This window comes from Cyclopterus lumpus, chromosome 15 (genome assembly GCF_009769545.1).
Source record: "Cyclopterus lumpus isolate fCycLum1 chromosome 15, fCycLum1.pri, whole genome shotgun sequence".
In the NCBI taxonomy this organism is placed as follows: domain Eukaryota; kingdom Metazoa; phylum Chordata; class Actinopteri; order Perciformes; family Cyclopteridae; genus Cyclopterus; species Cyclopterus lumpus.
This window is the reverse complement of record NC_046980.1, coordinates 13,624,664-13,645,919: the sequence shown is the minus strand read 5'-3', so window position 1 is coordinate 13,645,919 and position 21,256 is coordinate 13,624,664. Positions and strand designations below refer to the sequence as shown.

The 21,256-nt window shown below is 40.7% G+C and overlaps 1 protein-coding gene across 1 annotated transcript in view; it reads right to left on the bottom strand.

The window, feature by feature from the left end:
* Positions 1 to 278: 278 nt before the first annotated feature.
* Positions 279 to 21,256, bottom strand: part of zgc:171482 (zinc finger protein) — a 49,960-nt gene continuing 28,982 nt past the window's right edge. The window contains exons 6-7 of the mRNA XM_034552404.1: positions 16,375 to 16,471; positions 279 to 1,835 (exon numbers count right to left, since the gene is read on the bottom strand). Coding sequence (XP_034408295.1) covers positions 1,814 to 1,835; positions 16,375 to 16,471 — 119 coding nt within the window. The 3' untranslated portion in view covers positions 279 to 1,813. The remainder of the gene's footprint in view (positions 1,836 to 16,374; positions 16,472 to 21,256) is intronic.

Sequence of the window (21,256 nt, the reverse complement as noted above, 5' to 3'; positions counted from 1 at the left end):
TCCTGTAACTCAGTACAGTTGAACACTATGAATACAAAACTCTTGTACGTCTTCAAACACAAACTTCACCTGCAGCTACTGCTTATTTACACAAAAGTTTTTTTGTTGTGGCTTTATTAAACTATTTAACTTCAAACACTCATTGTATGGTTGTTAATATTACAGTGTGATTGCATAAAACCAATACTCATCCATATGTCTGCAGAAGAAAAACACTTTTTTCATCGGGTCACTCACATTTAACTCTCCTCACCATGAAATGAACAAAGCACAAAATAAATTAAAAAAAACATTTTAATGTGTTTACAGAGAAGAAACAAACAGCTGATAGCTTAGCATTGAATCATGTTTTTTTTTTTAGTCCTCTCCTCAGCTTATCGAGTAATGCTGCGCAGTGCCAGCACAGAAAAGTGGAGCGTGTCATCGGTTTGCTCATCTTATGATGCTACAAACCATTGTTGAAACTCACTTTACACACTCTCAAAATACACACAAATGAGGGGTGTCAGAACAGTAAAGGCTGGTCTAATTTCTAGGTATCAAAAGATTTTTCATTTATTTGAGAATGAGTTCGATGTTGAAAAGGTGACCTTTTTGCTCAGGTGCAAGCATGTGCAGTAATGCAGACGAAGCTATCACTAGAAAGCAGCGCTATTACCAAAACGCGCAAGCAACAGGTTTCAAAAAGGCAAGTGAATGCAACGTTTTACATTTTGCATGCATTGAAATACATCCCAGTTGTATTGCACATTGGCTGCTACATGGTGTGGGAGTGCTTTTGTTCTTCTTTTCTCCTGTCTATAGAATAAAAAAAGTATTATCTACATGTCGCCCAACTCAACAGAGAAGATAATTTCCTCACCTCTTAAATGCATCTGACATCAGTATTCAGTGCCGTGGGAATGTTTTCAACGATAGATGACTCATAAAGTTGCACAGACCCTCACCTCAGAGCAAGAGTTTAAAAGTCTTTGTGCTGCTTTTCTTTTCTCCGCTGCCTTCTGTACTCTAACCATGCCACATCTCAAATGTTTGATTATATGGAATACATGAAAGGATGGGTTTCAAAATGAAGTGATGCCAATCCACTGCATTTTTTAACACAAGATTCAAACCGAACACTTTTAAAGTTGGAAGTTCATGCAAACTGTAATGTCTGAGGTCGTTGGGAGTTTTCTTATTTAAAGGTCTGGGCCTGAGTATGTCTCAAGTGGTATGAAAGTGATCCTTTCATGTGCCACTATCACTGTATATGAAAAGCATGTCAAAACACAAGATTTGGATCACTGTCAGAGCACTTGGAGAACGGCTAGTAACAAAGTTATTATTACTGCTGCTCCTTGACTATCATTATAAGGATTATTACCACTCTGGGCAACACGTTGACATCAGTTCATTTTTCAGATTGTGGTTCACACTGGAGTTATATGGCAATATGCAGCCGCTTCAGACAGCTCTTGAGAACTCATATCACTTAGGTGCTGAATAAATCTCAGAAATATATTTTTAGATCAAAGATAGAAATAATCACGCGCACAATGACCCACACATGCATACTACAGATGCGTGCATAGGTGCCCATGTGACACACACACACCACACACACACGCACACACACGCACACACACATACACCATACACACACACACACACACACACACACACACACACACACACCACACACACACACACTGAAGTTACTCTGCAATACTTTGTCATACTCTTCGGTTTTCTGACTCAAGTCCTTTTTTTCTGAAGTTGTTTATTCCAACAATCATCTTATCTTCTTTCCAGTGTGGCCTGTCTCTGTGGCTTACTGCTGGTGTGGCTTCAGGCTGAAAACAAAACACAGGAAATAATTTGTTAGTCTTGTTTTGCCTCTGACACGCAGATCTAACAAGACAGGTCTCTTTAACCACAGGGAACATCGTGCCCACTGGGGGAAAGAAATAATGTTTCTGCCATGTTTAGTCCTTCGGAAGTAATCTCATTTACCTGTAAATCTCTGCACATGTATATTGATACATTAACAACAAGGACATTGTCTCATGCCATTCCTAATATAGCATAACACAACAGAGACGTAGCACTGCAACCCTGCTTTGCTGCACTGAAAAGCATTTCCTTTCACCGGGAATGACTGCTCTCCTGCAATGTATGTGAGGCATTAACCAATAATCCTGTTTCACAATCTTCTCATAATTACAGCTGTCTATTACGTCTTCTATCTGGCTGCTCCCCACATTTAAACAAAGAAGAAAGATATGAACATAAACCCTTGTGTTTAAGGTGCAATAATTACTGTGGATTTGGCCTTTATCTTGAGCAGCTGATTGTTTTTTATGATGACAGGCGCTGTGGCTGCATTCTGTAGCTTTATCGCCATGAAACAAAGCAACTCCAGAGGCAAAGACATTTAATTAAAACAAAGAGATAAGTTGGTTTGAAGCTCATTCCAAGCAACACCCACCTAATTGAGTAAGTCTTTTTTGGTGAAATCTATTTGGACCGCTCCATGGGACAGGGGGATATAAAAGCAGTCATGCTGATCTGCAAAGTACAACCGAAACATTATTAAATATATATTAAAGTTATCATTCAGAGTCGTTCTCATTTATTAAATTGCCTGAATGTTACAACAGAAATCTCAAGAAATAATGAGCGTGTAAGACAGTACAGTACCTCTTTCATCTTGGCCTAACCCTTTTGTCTAATTGTTCCCTTTGTTAGACTGAGAACCTTTTTTAACTTTGTTTCATGATGCAGTTTCGAATATTTTCTTCAGTAATATATAAATATCAGACCTGTCTGTTTTCTTTAATGTTTGTTTCGGAGATACAAACAAAATCAGTGTGAGAATAAGAAGTTTGTCTCCTCATGTAGCCATCGGTGTGGTCCTCAAATGAAAACCTGTCCCTGAAACAGCACAACACATTCTGCCATTTTAATCACAGTCCTTGATGAAATGCCAATCCTTCATTCTGTCCTATTTGGAGCATTGCCCAACACACTCACTTCCAACGCTGAAAAGGAGAGAGAGAGCGAGAGGGACGGATGCACAGGCACCCGAGCTGTCAACACCTATCCCGGTAATGGCTCTTAAAACAGTGGCCTCTACACCCTGTCTGCTCTGTCAGGACTCATCTAGCACTTGGGACTCTGTGAGGGTTTGGGATGGCGTGACTCTGGTAGCCTGCATTGTTCTCTGGGAGGGGACAGGTAGCAGCGAGGAGGGAGTGAAGGACCATGAGGAGAGGGGCAGAAAGAATGGTCAGAGAGAGGGAGAACTAGGCAAGGCCATTCAGGAAAGAGGTCAGTTCAGCATTTGTATCTGAATTATTAATGTATTTTACATACTTCAGATGAGTATACTATTTATAATATTGGTGTAGTATGTTTTCCTGTGCACATACTTTAGAAGTGAAGCTGCAACTCCAATATGTTTTTGGTTATATCATTAATTGGTTAGTCCAGAGATTCACATCCTTTTTGGCTGGTGAACTCTTAAAATTACTACTGGCGACTCTTCATGGGAGTTGATGGCTTTAAATCAGCAGATTAGCTGTGTCCGGGAATGATTGGCATTTAATATTGTTTTCTTCCCTCATGAGCAGTTCCACCAACACTGATTTTTCCTTGTGCAGTTTATGACTAAAAATAAAAACATGTTGAAAGTACACTTTTTAAAATCGTTTTGGGACTTTATCTTTGGACCCACAGTTCCTACAGCCCAAGGTCAACAGTCCAAGATATTAAATTTACAACAATATAAAACAGAGGCATTCAGAAAATGTTAACATTTTCACGAGCTTGAGCCAACAAATGTTGGGCAAGTAGATTAATAGATTGTCATTTGACTAATCCATTAATTGACTTATGGTTTTAGAACTTTGTAGCAAGGACACTTCATAATGCCAGAAGAAGAAATAAGTTGCATTTTGATTCAGTTCAATAACATACATTTGAACTGGTAGATTTCACTGTTATCTGTGTATTGTTTTGAAAATGTCCCTCAATACTATTTTATGGGTACAACATGACACAAAGAATCATGGGATGAGCGTCAGCTGTATAACCAGCACTTTCTAGTATTTTGCATTCATAATGCTACCTTGCACAACAGCACTTTGCACATAAATCTTCATACACACTATTGTGTGGATTGTTAAAATAACAATTTGGATGCAATCAGCGCCTGAGCAAGGAGGTGCAAGGTGAGAAAGCACAGGAGGAAGGCAGGAAAGGTGATGGAGACAAGGACAGTGCAATGCAGGGAAGCCCAAGGAGAGACAGGAGATGGGCAAAAAGAAGGGTTACGATCTGTGAGTGTTCATAAATTAATCCAATAATCTGTCCCAGGGCCACACACGTGGGATGTGAGATATACGAGGATGAGGGCAGAGTGCCTTTGTATCCAATGAAACGGTTTGTGAGGATGTGAAGGTCACCTTGGCCCGCTGTGTGCATGTGTGTGTGTGTGTGTGTGTGTGTGCATGTGTTTGTGCACACACCAGGTAAATGCAGTCCAGCAGTGGCGGTTGCTAAGGGAGCTAAACTGTGAGTCATGATTCAGGCATGATCCCCCCCCCCCCTCCTTTACTGCCCTCACCATATTAATATCACAGACAATGATGCTCAGGGCAGTGTGTCTGTGTGTGTGAACAAAAACTGTGTTCATGGGATTTTTGGCGATGAGCCTTTGGGGCAGTTGAGGAGAGCCAAGGGCGCGAGCCTGCATGTATGTGTTTTCAGGTGTGACAGAGGGTGTGTGAGAGGAGAGATGACCTGCGAGTCCTGAATTAACCTTTGATCTTGCCTGAAGAAGGGAGAGGGCACACACACACAAACAAAAATATACTTTACCATGAAACACATACAGCCAGCAAGCCTGCCCCATTAGCAGGTCGATAGCTCAACCATTTGCATTCAGAGTTACTTTTCACTCAGCACTGTAATCTCTCACACTCGTGGCGCTCTCCGTCCCTCTTAAATTTGCATTAGTTTGTTTTGTAGTTTGTGTGTATGTGTCCTCTGTGATACTGATGCTGAATAATTACCAGGGTGAGTAGGCTAAATGGATTGTCCCCGACCTCACCATCGTACCCTTGGGGCCTGCGTTTACATCAACATCAGCATCACACAAACACGCTCACACACTGACACACAAGCACACGCTATACACATAAAGGCAGATCAGAGATCGGAAGTTGTATAACAAAAAATCATGCAGAGAGCAAAGGCCTTGCAATCATAGTGAGCGATGTGAACATTAATAATATTATACGGGTAGTTAAAGCCACGCAGTGTCATTGGTCCGAGATACAACCCTGATGAGAGTTCCCATCAAGTAAACTGTGCTTTGCTGGTTTCTGTGTTTTCTCTTGTGGACTCCAAGGAGCTAATTAGTGTCCTCTCTTGTTTTGAGAAATATATTTAAATGCATGTATATTTTTCAGGCCTGTAATCATTGCATAAAAGCCACCATAGCCTTGAGGGTACTCTCTGAGCTCTATCAACACTGGCTCATACTGGATATTATTAACGGGAACAATGTTGAGTCACGCAGAGAAGGATCTACATAATAGAACCTAACTGATGAATCAGCATGCCGATATGCATAGGTGCCCATGACACACACGCACACACACACACACACACACACACACACACACACACACACACACACATGCACACGCACGTCTCCTCAGCATTCGGACACCATAAGGATCATAAATGCTTTGCCATAAAGCATCCTTGCTGTGGGTTTGAGCTGAGCAGACACCTGCAGCTCTCTGCTGTGACCCAGATGAACAACTGATAATCTAAATCTCTTTCATCACCATTATATTTAACCTCCTTTTTCTGCCCAAACCCGCCGTCGCTGCTGAAAAACGCTGCACACAAGGATCATATATATATATATATAACTTTATTATATCACTGCAATATAAAAGTTCTGCTCCTCTGTGGAAACATCCTGACTAGAAGTAGAGTGAACTAGAATATCTTTAGTGCAGAATGACACAGATACAATGACTTACATTATTCAAAAGAACATTTATTTGATCATTTCTTTTACAGAATTTGGTAAACAATGGAATCCATATATCCAACATTGTTCCAAGTGTCCACAAGTGTTACCAATGTTGGTAAATGAAAAATGGAGGCTTTAAACTGTGAGGTCAAATTTGACCATGTTGACATCTCTACTGCCTCCATTACTACTTTTATAAATAAGTATATATATATATTTAATAGTATTTTTACTAGTCAAGCCTCAACAACAAGTAAAATGCCACATCGGGCTACTAAATTAAGTAACTCACAGGGTATTTTAAAACAATTGAAAAATAAAAAGTAGTAGCACTCTCAGCCACGATGCAAAAGATATTAAAACAATTTTAAATGCATTTTGCATCGCGGCTATGTTTCCTTTTACACTTGTGTTATTGAGGTTATCGAGGTACATTATAGATACGCTAACATGACTACTAGTTAGATGTGTTATTGAGGTACATTGTATATACGTTAACATTACTAGTAGTACGATGTGTTATTGAGGTACATTTTACGTACGCCAACATTACCAGCAGTAAGATATATTATTAAGGATATTGAGATACATTTTAAGGCTAAAACTAGATCTTAAGACTGGTGTTGGATTTTCTACAAAACCACCTGTTAAAGCGCGGCTTCCAAGGCAAAAAACACGAATCAAATCACTAAAATAGTATTATCAACAGAGAGGAAAGACTCTGCCGAACACATTGATATGCTTGTTATGTTTGTGGAGTTTAAAATGTGACCGTGAGGGTCTTAAGAGTGTGGAGCTGACACACAAAAACACACACGCACACACACACACGCACACACACACACACACACACACACACACACACACATACACACACACACACGTTTGAGAGGCATAATTAAGTAGACAGACAGTGATTTTCAACAAAACCACCAGTCAAAACCGGCCCGTTTATACTACAACCATGAGTCTAATACACAACATCTTGACATCGTGAGAGAGATGAGACTCTTACGAAAGCGGTGGTGCACTTCTTATGTTTGTGGGGTTTAGAAATGTGAGCTTCAGGGCAATTTAGAAAAGTAGTACCGTCTGCTCCCTGAGAGAAAAGTGTGGTCCGATTTAACATGGAGTCCAATGGAGCAGCTGGTTGGAGTTCATGTTGCGTTCAGGATCACAGAAGCAAATGTGTAAGTCTGTTGGATTCCACGGACACATATCTACGACCAGCAGAACATTCCTTACGTTTTGACCACAAATGGTGCATGAAGAGTGAAAATTGTGGAACTGAAGAGAAGTTGTTTAGAAAAATGAAAAAAGAAGAAAAATATTTGTCCAGCTCCTCTCCACTCTGAGCTCTGAACATTCCGTTCAATGCACCATGTTGAAACCATGGAGATGGATGATGTCATCCCTCTGATCTGTCCTTACAGAAAAAGCATATATAGAACTATCTGAAAGGGAAATATTCTATAGGATTTACCTCATTTACAGTCTGATTTACTAAAAAGATGAAGAGACATACTTTTGTCTCCATCAGACAACCAGTCTTTTACGGAGACAAAGGTTTCATTGAGGCCATGTTTGGTCCTGTTGATCCTAAAGACCATCCAGAAACTCCTCCAGAAGAAAAACATGATCTGGAGGAGATTTTTCAAAGGGACCTGGACCAGTCTAATGAAGAGTTGAGGGAACTGGGCGAGAAGGAAGAAGAAATCGGCAACCTTCTGCACATGCTCCAAGACCAGGAGCGCCTCTGAAACCAGGAGTGCAACAAGATGGCTTCAAGGTATGAGGAAGAGACCCTCAAAACTGAAGAGGCCTGGCAGATGAAATATGACGCCCTGGACCAGACCTTGCATTCCAAAACAACATATTTCCAGTCGGCCCAGAGAGTTCTTTTGGAACAGTTGCGCAAAAATGAAATGTTGCTGGAGGAACTCCAAAAACCAGGACAAAACCAGGACAATACAGAACCTGGGGACGGAACTCCAACAGGTACAGAACAAAAACAGGGTCCAGAATAAGACAAACAAGACCCAGAAGACCGAAATCCAACAACTGAAGGACGAAAAAAAGGTTCTGGAGGAGACAAAACAGATCCAGGAGACGGAAGTCCAACATTTGAAGGAAGAAAAAAAAAAAGACGATGTGCGACGACAGCGACAGCGATGACAGACCCCATCCTTCATCCTCCTCATACACCCCCTGGTCGAGAAGAGATACAGACACTTTCCTCCAGGCGGCGATGTCGTCGTTGGTGAAAAAAACAACAAGGAAGTCGTTGTTCTCCGAATTCCACGCTCCATCCGAGATTGGAAGATGGATGCGATGTTGTCGTCGGTCTCCCTCTCCTATCCTGCATCCTCGTACACAGGAAGTGATACGACGACATCGTCGTATTACATCCGCCAACCTCCTAATGGACGCCCCTGGTTTGAAAAGAAGTAGGGCGACACAGTGGCTGCAGGGATTAAGTGAGTTAACACTGCAGCCTCACAGAGACATCTCCTCCCTTCTCTCTGTCTGGAGTTTGAATATTCTCACTGTGTCCACGTGGGTTTACTCCTGGTGCTCAGGTTTCCTCCCACATAATCCAAAAATATTCTTTTAAGGCTAATTGGAAACTATTATCATTTCCAATTAGTCCTACTCATTTTGGGTTTACTCCTGGTGCTTAGGTTTAATAAACAATCAAATCAAATCAAAAGTATTAGTACAATTGTATGACATGATAGTCTTTAAAGAAGAAGTACTGTTTAAGTTGTGATTTTAATAAACTGAAGCTGATCAATAAAATGATCAATGTTATAAAAGAAGTATTTTTGATTCACGACAGGAGCTGGTTCTGTAATAAACGATTCGACCGTAAGAAACATATGAGCTTCATCACTGACGGGTCTATGGATATTTTTAATATTCACATTATTTACCGGTATTATAATAGAAATATTAACAGAGTTGTAAATTAGTAAAAATGTTTTCTAATAGAAAACATTATAGAGAGTATAATAGAGAGACCAGCAGACATTTTTGTGGGAGTTGACTGATGACCAGTTGGTCACTACAGTTGATGAACCTCAGGAAACAGAATCCAGGTAGAAACACAAGGGTCGGGTATCGATACTAGCACTATTATCAATGCCGGGTTGCTTCCTTATCAATACTCTTATCGGTTCCTTTTCATTATTTTATGTAAATTTAAAAAAAAGAAACAACATTGCTTCGTTATTCTAAAGTAAACAAAAAGTCTTGAACGGCATCAGTAGAAATGTTTCAATAACTCATTAAATAATTATTGTTGACTATTTCAATGCCAAATGTAACTTTGAGAATGTTCCTCCAGGGAGGAGTGTATCTGGAGTTGAGCGCCTCGGTCATCTCCCTCCCACTAGTATTGTTGCGGTGTTAGTGGGATGAGCAGCTTCAAAACCATTAATAACCACACGGCTGCTCCCCTTATTAATAACTATGGCTGCAGCTGCAGCCCGCTCTACAAAACTAACTCAGAACCAGTTCCCAGTATAGAGCCGGGTTTCGGGGTACGTCCTCAACACTGAGTCCAATTTGTAGTTTGTTTATCTGTCAAGATATTGGTATCATGTCACCAGACTAGCATGGTCACATTCACGAAGGGCCGTTGACCTTTCTCCGAGTCTTTTATTTAATTTCTTTAGCTATTCTAAATTGGTGTATCTGAAAGGATAAGCGGTATTGAAAATGGATGGATGTATCTGAATATTTCTGCATACTAGGGTCCCAGAACCAGTTTTGTAATCACATGAATTGTGATTGATGGAAAGATGAGACTCTTGTGGATCAAAGGAGCTCAATGATATTCACGTGAGAGACTGGTTATTTGAAACTTGACCTCACTGTATACCATGACCTGTCGTGACCTCTCGGATAATCACAGCCTCGTGAAACTTGAGATCCACAATCTAGAATTTTGGGGCATTCATAAGAAGGTTTCTGAGCAGCTCAACATCCAATTACCGTAAAGAATGCAACTCTGCCAGGAACCTGCAAACGTCCTCAAGCTCCCGGTGTCTTCATGTGGTAGTTAGGAGGGATTGGTGATTCGCGAGTGGTCAAACATTGTTAACTTTAGCACTAACTCTGCGTAACAAATGGCATTCAACCGTCATATACTTCCATAAAAAAATGTTCTACGCCTTTCCACACTTTATGTTAAATGAGCCGCATCTCAAGTTAGTCTCACATAAGACGGGTGGTGCATGAACAGGGATCTTGCTGTATTTGTGTACATTTAACGCGCAATCATGCGTAACAGACTCTCTTCGTAGTGTTGTTGTGACGGATGAGAAAGACGCTGTTCTGTTGTAACCCGCGGATTCGATCCTCCACGCTGTGTCCGTTGTTTGTGTTTCAATTTGGCAAAAATTCAATGATGAAAATTTGGTTCCTTTGACCTCAACCGACCTGGCAATAATAATTAATGTCATTATGACAATTTCACACAAATGTCTAATTGGATAAAATGACAATGAGGTTTTTTTCTTTTTCTCTTTGCTGATCCAGAGTCGGCTGTAACCACTAAACATTATGTAAAAAACGTGCTATGGGAGTTTCGTTCTGTCTGAAGTTGTGTGTAGTTGGACCCCGTGATGCTCAGAATATATGAAGGAGGAATATATAGAATCAAGAAGTTCCTCGCAGTTACTTTAAAAAGCGTTATTTGGTCGATTCGTCTTTAAATATTAGAGCAGGATGATGATGTTTTGGGATTTGAGTGCTCCGATCGCCTCAGTCGATATAATGTAATTCTTCAATTCTTGGCCGATGTAGGAGAAAGAAACTGAACCTCAAACTGGTCCAAAGGCCACCAGACTGGTTGAACTGGAAACAGAGAGGAATAGGAGCGCGTGTGGGTGTGATAGCGACCGTCTATCTGTATTGGTGTATTTTAGTGTTTTTACCAGGGAACGAACCCCCCACCCCCCCGCTGGGAGCAGCCTGCCGTCACCAGGGCATCAGATCTTTACACAGCTGTAGGGCTGATTCAACTCAAAAATTCAACTCCTCTCTGATGGCCTTATGTTCATTCTTCAATCGTCCCTTTTTTTTCAAACTAGCAATTAGTTTTTTCTCGAAAAGAAAGAAGGGATTTAATATGCATCTATCTGGTTCAATTCTGTGCCTCCCACCTGTGACCCTGTCTGCATGCCAGCTAAGTGCATTGGCATAATTGCAACACACTGTAAACTGTGAAAATGTTCTGCCAAGTTTATCTAGTTATATCTCTTCTGTCATCATCCTGTACAGGTCCAATTACAACAGATTACAACAGCCAGTCTGTAGCGACTGTGCAGAGTTTCAAATGACCTGCAGCTGACTGTATGAAGCAGATGCACGATACAGATACGGAGAACTGGCAGATAGATGCATCCAGCTGTTTAAAGAAGAGAGAAACTTGTAGTTGTTTTACAATGCCGCATTTCTATTAACAGGGAACGAAGGAGGTCCGCACACGGTTAGGATCCACATAAATATTTTACTTCTCTTTTTCACCTCAACGTTGCCATGAAAAATGAAAAAAAAGGACAAAGCTGTTTATTTGGAAACTAACTGTGAGCAGACCTCCTTTGTGCCCTGCAGTGACAAATTTTTGTCTTGCACCTGAGTATCTCTGCCTGGATGTTCCCACTTGGTCCCTCTTCTGACATTTCTAATGCCAAACATCACACACACGCATAAACATATACGCATAAATAGACGTAAATTTTTCATAGATGTTTCTTCGGTGAGAGCTAATCCCCTGCCGCTGTCAGCTGTGCTTTCGTCCCCTCTGGAAAGCTCCTTACACAAGCAAGAGCTCATCCTGAGTGTGAAAGAAAACACACACGACCCAGAAAAATATACACACACACACACACACACACACAGTTAGGTTGGAGGATTTTGCGAAACTTAAGCTAAGCCTTGTCCACCTTGTAAACAACCCAAAGATATGAACTGAACAATCTCAATAGCCTCTTTCACATAAGTGCTCACACATGTTTCTACATTTACATACATATACACTTAACTGTTAGAAAATATAAACCACCATTTTCTTGCAGCACAACACCCCATAATAAGACTTGGTAAAGAAGTATGTGCTCATGAGCTTGTGTGCTGTGTGTGTGGATGAGAGTATTTACACTCCCATGTCAGCAGCCAGTGTGAAAGGGGCTTTCTTTGCTATCATATCATGCACACATACTCCTGTGTTGCAGAGGCTAAAATGTGATGCACATTGATGCTGAGGCCATGTGAGTAAGAGAGACTTTGCCTGAAGCGGTTTCTAACACACATTACCAGTCTTGTGTTTCACCTCAGTGGTCGATGAGGTGGAACCTTTGGTTCTTATCTTATTTTTCCCATAGGATTGATCCAGCGGTGCAACAGAGCTGGCAAGACTTATTTCCAGTACCAGTGTAATGTTCACCCTCGCGGACTTAACTGAATTCAGCGTGCGTTGGCAAAATAAGTGCACTGTAAAATCGCTTGTGCTTTGAGGGCTCTCTCTTGGACTTTTTCACACTTTATGGACACTGTAAGTCTGCAATCCTGCAGACGCTGCTCAAGAGAATTGAACAAAATCCATCAATTAAAAATAGAGAGGCAATATTAGTTCAAACCAAATTGCTATTTTGCTGTCAAACTACATTTAAAATAATAATAATAATACATTTATTTATATAGCACCTTTAAAAACAGGGTTTACAAAGTGCTCTACATAGAAGCAAGGTAAAAACATAACATCAATACAAGTAAACATGACTCTAATATGATGACCCACATAAATGCTTGATGTCACAGAAAGAACAGATATCGCACATTGATTTTCTGTTTCCAATATACTGTAAGAACATGTCATTATTTTCTTTCTTGGGTGGAAATCAACGTGCAGGGAGTTGTCCGTTTCCACTTCTTTGGTGAACTGGGGCTATTAAGTTCTTTCCAAACTTGCCTGTAATATCTCCTGCTTGATGATAACCCATTTTACCCACAAAGTCATCATGATACTTGTTTTACTTTAAGATGTCACCAAACACTCATTGTGTGACAATATGTCAGTATTATATCCTATAATAAGACTGAAGCTCTGCACACTCCACCAAACTTCCCCCACTTCAGAATACTTCCCATAAGCCTTTCTGATAGGGCGGATGAGGTACTTTCTCCACTTCTAACCAGTGACCTATCATTACCTACCCTGTAAATCTCCCTGGTACCTGTCTGTCTGTCTCTTGCTGCCCTCTATCCGTCAATGTCCCGTCAATCCGTCCTCTCCATCCGAAGCAGCACAGCCCTGGAGCGGTCGGCAACACTGGGTTGGGTTCACCTCAATTTACACTCTAAATCTGCTCCTTATCTGTCTGGTTCCACTTTTCAGTTCAATTGAAGGAGATTTTGTCTCAGCCATAATGTAGTTTTACCTTCTCCTGCTCTTTCAATCGCTAAGCTTGTTTCATTTGTTTCGCCTTTGTCTCCAACACAACGTGTCTTTCTGTCTCTGGTGCATACTGTCTCCCTTGTATCCATCAGTCTTGCTTACTCTCTCCTCGCCTTCTTTTCTGCTTTACGACAGTATAACTGACAGAAAGAGAGAGTTATGGGGCACTTTTTCCGGGATTTAGAGCCTCTGTGCAGAGGTATTATACATTTTGACAATCAGGCTTTTTAGAAGTTTAGCTGACACCCTCATCCAGGCTGACTTAGAGTGAGTGAAGAGCTGCATTATCCATTCAGTATCCTGCTTTGTGGTATGGGTTAGTTGAAGAGATGTGCCTTCTACTTCTGTAACCTTTAGTCTCATCCAAAAACACAAAAACTCGTCCTTCCTTAAACTCAACAACATCTCTTTGGGAATACAATGATGCAGTTTGTTATGCTCATTTCTAAACCACACCTAACTATGGTGTATCTGCTAAGAAAGAAAGATCGTATGAGCTTCTGTGTTGTATGTCAAGTAATCTTTGAATCTGTGCAAACAAAAAGTGTTTATTGAACTTGGTTTTTGACCACCATAAACCAAATTTGAGTCAAGTTATGTTGTACTGATGTGAGCTGCTATCTCTGCACCTGAGCAAATCCCACTGACATTCTGGGTAAGAGAAAACATGTTTGACTGTTGGGTTTCAGGTTAAACTTTCTTTTTAATGTCTTAGGTTGTGCCATTTTCTGCACAATTTTACAAGTATGGACTTATGTACCTCACTTCTAGCTTTAGTGTAACTCATTTACAAACATTTAGTTTTTTTCCCAATTACCTTTTTTAGGGTTTCGAAGCTTCCGTGAGAAATAGCCAATGATATTCAAAGCTTTGATGAAGGGGGCCAGTGTGTCAATCGCTCTTACACAAAATGAACGTATATGCTCACTTGCACACAGAGGACAATGAGTTATTTAGCTTATTCAATAAATTGTAGGAAATAACCACATTCCATTAAATTATCCAAACCGCTTATCCTATATAGTTTTTTTTAGTTGTTTTTGGACTGTGGGAAGAAGCCGGAGAACCCGGAGGGAACCCACACTGCTACAGGGAGAACGTGCAAACTCGTTATTATCAATTTAGATGACGTAATTGTGTATCACAATATCTCGATATGGGATTTTATCATGATACAATTCCATTGAAAGATGAAAAATAATCATATTGTACTATCAGCCAACCCTACCTGTCTGTCTAGCAATCTCCTCCGCTGTGTTTCAGCACCCAGGACAGCGTCACCACAATACATGCTCCCTCTACACACAACAAACATTATCGGTCTAGAATAACTCATAAGTCATTCTGATGCGTAATTCCTTCTTGGTGTAGTCCATATATAAATCAAAACAAACAGGAGAAAAGGTATAGTATTACCAGTGTCTATTTTTAGCACACACTGTAGAGTATATGTAGCTAACATAGAATACATGATGATTACCATATACATATTATATGCCTATGCTCTTTCTTATGACTAGTGTATAGAAGCATTCTGAATTTACCCGTTGCTAAAAGAAAATATATCCTACTTCTTTTCGTGTCTTGTGCTCCTCACCTCTCTGCCTTTCTCATCCTTGTTATTGCCATTGTTGTTTTCACTACACCCACCACTTGCTAACATTTAACTTGTTTGGTTTGTGCAGCTCAGACAAGTTGTGCTTTAGGGCGGATAAATACAGACATTTCACCTGATGTGCCGCAACAATAAACTTCTATCCTCAAGCAACCTTTTATCTAACAAATACTCTATTAATAACACACTTAATGTCAATTACATTGCTGTAAATACAAAGAGACACTTACATGCACACACGCCACAACAGCGCCTATAGTAACCTTGCTCTGAGCCATCTCATGGTAAATGCATGAAATGTAACCGTTCCATTCATATTCCACACATATTCACATTGGCTGTGATTACATTTTCTAAAATCAGTAATACAAAATGATATAATCTCATTGTGCAACTGTCATTCTTTATAATAAATAACCCTGTTCCCGTGATGCTGCCTGAGCCTGCTCCACACGCTTGTATGTGCATTATAAATGTATTTCATCTAGTGAATGTCATCTTTTCTGTTTCACTCATTAGATATTTCAAATGTAGCCCTACACTCTCTATTGTAATATAAACAACATATAATGCTGCCCCGTGGAACTGTCAGTCTCTCAATCGCTTCCTTGTTTCATAGTCCACCAAACAAGATAAAATACTAAGGCTATGATCTCTCCAAAATAATTGAATAATAATTGTATAATATGTATCCAAAAATAGTAATGTTTGGATACATCATAATCACAAACCATGCCGACCGTGTCTTGTGTTTTTAGCCCTCTGTTTGTACAAAACTCATTCTTACTCGACCTGGTTTTGCACTTGATTGCATGGCGGAAACAGAATCTTCTGCCATCTATGCATGAAACATAACTAACAATTAATTGACTAACATAATATATCAGACGATGACTGTAGTGAGACATAATATACATCACCTATATAGGGAAGAACAGGAAAAGGATTGTATGTTCAGTTCAAAAGTGTCATACATGTTTCAAATGGCTGCACTCGAAGGCAATAAAAGCCTGTCATTATAGCCTCCTCCTGACTGCACCGCACTGCCTCCCTTATGTCTCAGAGTGCTTGTTCTTTGCTTGTCTTCATAGCACCAGGGCAATGTATTAAGAGGGAAGTTAAAACCTGCCTACTTTCACACCTCGGCAATCGCTGCACGAAGTGGACGCGATTGGTGGATTGTCGGTTTGAGAAAGTCTCTCATTCTTAGCATTTTGGATGAATGGATGGATCGTCAGTCAAGTCATTAGTTGTTGTACTCACTTGTTCTGGTGCTTGGAGCCCTGGAGGTGTGCATGGTACTGCTCGATGGAGTTGAGGACCACACTGCAGACACTGCAAGAGTAACTACTACGCAGCCCTGGAGAGACATACACACGAGCACCATGGTTACTATGAGTGCACTTTCAATAAGTATGGCTGAAAAAAAATCGCATCTGGCTCATCAGCAGCAGAAGCAGTTAGACCAACATGATCAACAACAACAACACAACAAACCTGACAAGTTAGGACATTCCACAGAGCTGCATAATTTTCCTAATTAGAGTGCGTCTGGAAAAAATGGTAGATTAGAATAATAGTTAGCAGAAAGCCAGTTACATGTTTAGATCTTTCGATCATCTTCTTCTTTTTAGTGCCTTTTGAAACTTTAACTTTAACAGAGAAGAATTAGGACACTAGGGCAAAGAAAATATTCGTGGAGTAGGTTGTGCACATGTGTAGTACTGTGTAGGGTTTTGCATGCATGCACATTTGTATTGTATCAGTGAATGTGTGCTTGAGATGGTGCGGCTCAGACACAGATGTGAACTAATTAGAGGGTTTGCAGGTGGTCGAGATGAACACCCAAAAATAGATGCATGAGGATGGTGATACTGACAGAGCCGGGTGGGGTGGAGAGAGATGAAGAGGAGCAGGCGGAGGAGGGTTAGGTAGAGAGAACAAGTGAAAAGGGGGGAATTTTCCAAATGATAAAGATGTGTATAAAAAAACATAGGGGAGGAGACTGAGACGTGGTAATGATAATGACTTGTCACACTGCAGCAGTGAGATAAAATACATGCTGGGCTTTAACGATCACAGGAGAAAACATGACCTTTAGATCCAGCCACTAAAAAAACCATCCTCTTACACATGTAGCAACTACAGCATGGCAGCACAAATCTTCTTTCTTTCATGAGGGCAGAGGAAATGCTCTCTCTTACGACAAAGATAGGCCAATCAGCAACATGACATAATTGGCTGTGTATTCTCTGTCAGACGTGCAAAGAAGTGCTATTTTAGTTTTCTCTCATTTTGCACACTGCAGAGCCGCCACCGCAGAACTCAGATCAGAGATGAACAACCTTGACACTTCAGGGTTGTATGACAAAACAGTCAAAAACTAATTGCTTGAAGCCCCCCCCCCCCCCCCCCGGCCTGCTTTTTTCTTTTCATTTTCATTTTCTGATGAATGTGTAATTTTGGGTGACGTGACTGAAATCGGCTGTGATCGCTTGTGTGTGGGTGCCCTTTTCTCTGCTGTCATCCCTGTCTTTGAGATGTATGAGTTGTCTGTGTATTCGATCACCTTTTTGACCTTCTGTTGCAATAATTGGGAAAGCATGTTGATAAAGTTATGTTATAGTAAGGGGTGTTGGGTCTGTCATTTAGACTGGGATAGAGCTGCATAATGTGGCATATCTACTCCTCGTTGTCTGAGTCACTCTGCCTGTTTTTAGAGGTGATTAAGGACAAACAGTCATTTAGCCTACAAGAAAGTCACAACTGAATTAGTAGCCGGGAGTAAGTCTAGGTTTAAATGTTGACATTTTGCATCTATTATGAGCTATTAACCAAGTCTGGGTGTGTGACACAGAGAGAGAGAGAGAGACAGAGAGAGAGAGAGAGAGAGAGAGAGAAAGAGAAAAAGCTGTTCTTTTCTCTCTTAATGAAGATGCTATTAATTGGAGAAGAGATACTTTAGTAAAAGAAAGGAATGATTCTCTCGCTCTCGTTATCCTTCCCTTTCTCTTCCTCGTAATTCTATACCGCTGCAAGGATTACACAAAGAGGTCCTTTCTTGTATACACAATTAAGTGTGTGTATGTGTGTGTGTGTGTGTGTGTGTGTGTGTGTGTGTGTGTGTGTGTGTGCATACACAGAAAGGCAGCTTCCCTGCTTTTAGCCTGATTGATGTCACCTCCCCACTGCCCGGCCGAGTAGCACTGATGTACAATATGCTGCAGTTTGTGTGTGTGCTAGAAAATGTGCGCATGTGCCAGTCTTTTGAACACACACGCACACACACTCTGTGCTTTCGGTTAATAAAGCAGTTCTGGCATTGGACAACACTGTGCCCTAATCCATGTTAATTACATGCATTGAATGTGTGCATGCAAGGAAACTGACAGCATGCATCACTGGGGTTGTGAATGTGTGTTTTTTTTGTAAGCATGAGCAGTATTTGTGAGGGTGTTCTAAGCCTTGTTAATTACACAGGGAGAGAGAAAAGAGGGGGTGAGATGAGCTGTGGCAGTGGGTGTGGAGCTGTTTGTGACTGTTAATGCACAGAGTCCTCTGGCACCGATGGTATGGTAAAAAATGTAATGAGTAGATTTTGTTTCCAGAAAATGTTGAAAAATATAGAGCCTTGTTGCTAAGAAATGTAAGTTCTTCCTGCAGTTTGATAGAAGTCTGATATATTGTAACAATGCCTCAGCTCAGACAACAATAATGACCCATTTCGAGCATGCTGCTCATGGCTCGTTCTATGCAGTGCCAAACTCCAACTGCAGCCTTTTTATTTGTGAGTCTCAAGCATTTACAGGTAGGGGTCAGTGCTGCTGATTGTAAAATCTATTGTTGCGTGAACATCGTTGGTGAACTAGTTGGATAGTATGGATAATTTCAAGCTAAAGTTGACTCTATTTCCTGCTTCCTCCCTATGAACCATGACTGCAACTGAGAATCTCACTATATGGCATTCATATAGTTTTATTCACAGTGGAGGCACGCATAATAGTTTTCATAGCTCTTCTTAGCCTTTGTGCTGTGGTCCACCATTAGTTTACCATGCGCTTTGCAAGATTAAAAAGGAACTGGATTCAAAAAGAAGCCCATTGAGATGGAATCAAAACCAACAGTCTGCAGCAAAGGCTTGACGGGACGTCTCACAGGAATATATCACAAATACCATAGCAGAGAGGCGTTGAGCACAGGGTGAGAGTCGGATTGAATCCAAGTGGAATTTTACAAAGCAAAACACTTTGAAGGACCCAATTAGTTTAGCAGAAAACGTGACCAAGAAAAAACGATCCTAAACAACATAAGATGTCCAGATTTCTCTACATTTTTCAGGCTGACGCTACACCTTATTAGCTTGTGTTGTTTGTCCTCTGTCAATTGATCGTTCTTTAAAGCTGGTTATAGCTGTGCGAACACGTTTGATGATGTATTGATTTGTGCTAATATAAAGCCTACATTGTTTAACTGATATCAAAACCTTTCAGTAAAAAATGTCAATACCAGTTGGGGAAATTTACACATTCTATAACTTATAGGCCAAACTGCTAATTTAATCATCTTTAAAGCAGTAAATCATTGTTTTTTCACATAGGCTCCACATACACTTGATGATATGGAGAAAATATTGGCAAACAGTTCCTTATTTACACATGCAGCTGACACAATGTACCCTTAGCTTTCATTTGGAAGTGTGTTTCTGCTCCACTTCTTATTCACCAGCATTAATTACTAACTGTGTCAGTGTGCCAATTGGTGTTGTGCAGGTAGCATTCAGAGGGTTTAAATAGCAGCAGCGGAAAACAATACTGATGAGAGTGAAGCCAGACACTGACAATACAGGATAAACAATGAGCTGAATATGCTGCGTATAGATAAACTGCAGAGTCGGGTGACAACGGGTCACCTCTCCTACACACATTCATTCCAACCGTAGTTAACATAAAGATATTGGTTAGTTTAGCAACGTCTTTTAAGACTTTTGTGTACAGTTAGTAAAAAAAAAGAAGTTCTTCTTCTGAAAGGAGGAAACATAGAGAGAAAAAGTAAACAAGCCTATATTTTATACTGGACACTTCAATACCTGATGTTAAGGACACATTTCGGTAAGTACACCAAAAGAAATTTAACTATGATACCCAGACTCAGTTCATATGTGGGATCTTCAATGCCTACAGCATATATTGTTTGTATATAAGCTAGATTTGCTTGTGCGACTGGGTCACAGTGAGGGCTGTTTCATGGGAACACAGGTCAGCTCTGTCTCCCAACTCAGGCACAGTCATCAATTACACACAATTTTCATAGCTTTGGTACTTCACCCTCTCTCAGGCACTCTCTCACATGCGCACACACATAGGCAGACACACATTCCAGTCCTAGACGCTTATCTCACTGCTTCTAATTAACTACTCAGCCTCCAGAGAGAAGAGACAATGCACTGGCTCTGTCTTCAGGGGTTTCTACCCCTGTCGTGATTTATGTAAAAACACAGCCGAGTCAGCCGGGCTCCATCCTTCGTCTGTAGCCACCCCCACTGCAACTCCCTCTTCCACCTCTATAATCCATCTCCAAGGGTTTTGTCTGGCACCTAGTTGTGGAAAATAACGACAATCTCGTCCTCCCCTGTGCCTTGTCTGCACAATTTCACCAGAAAAATACAAGAGTAATAAAATGTGTTGATATAAATGTCATGGGGATTTTGTGATATGTTTTGGTCGTGAATGGGTGAAAGCGGGAGCAGGAAATAGAGGGAGAGACAAAGAGAGAAGTACAAGTAAAGGTCAGTGTCATCAATAGGACGCAACCAGACAATATGCCAGGCAGATTCTGAAGCCATAGTTTAGAAAGAAAGGAAATCTGTGTGTGTAAATAATTCACCTGAGCTTCATGTGGAGCTAATAAGGATGACAGATGAGACATCACGAGAGATTGTAGCCCCTAGTGCTATACACACACACACGTAAAGATAAACAAGAGTGTAAAGAAAAAACAGTTTCCGCACCAGAAAAGGAGGACACAAGGACAAATCTGCACTTGGCTGACACATGCATCCTCATCCCCCCTCTTCTCTTATCTCAGTTGCAGGCTGGCCTTTGACCCTCCCTCTGAGTATACACCCGGCCCACCTGTGACTTCATAC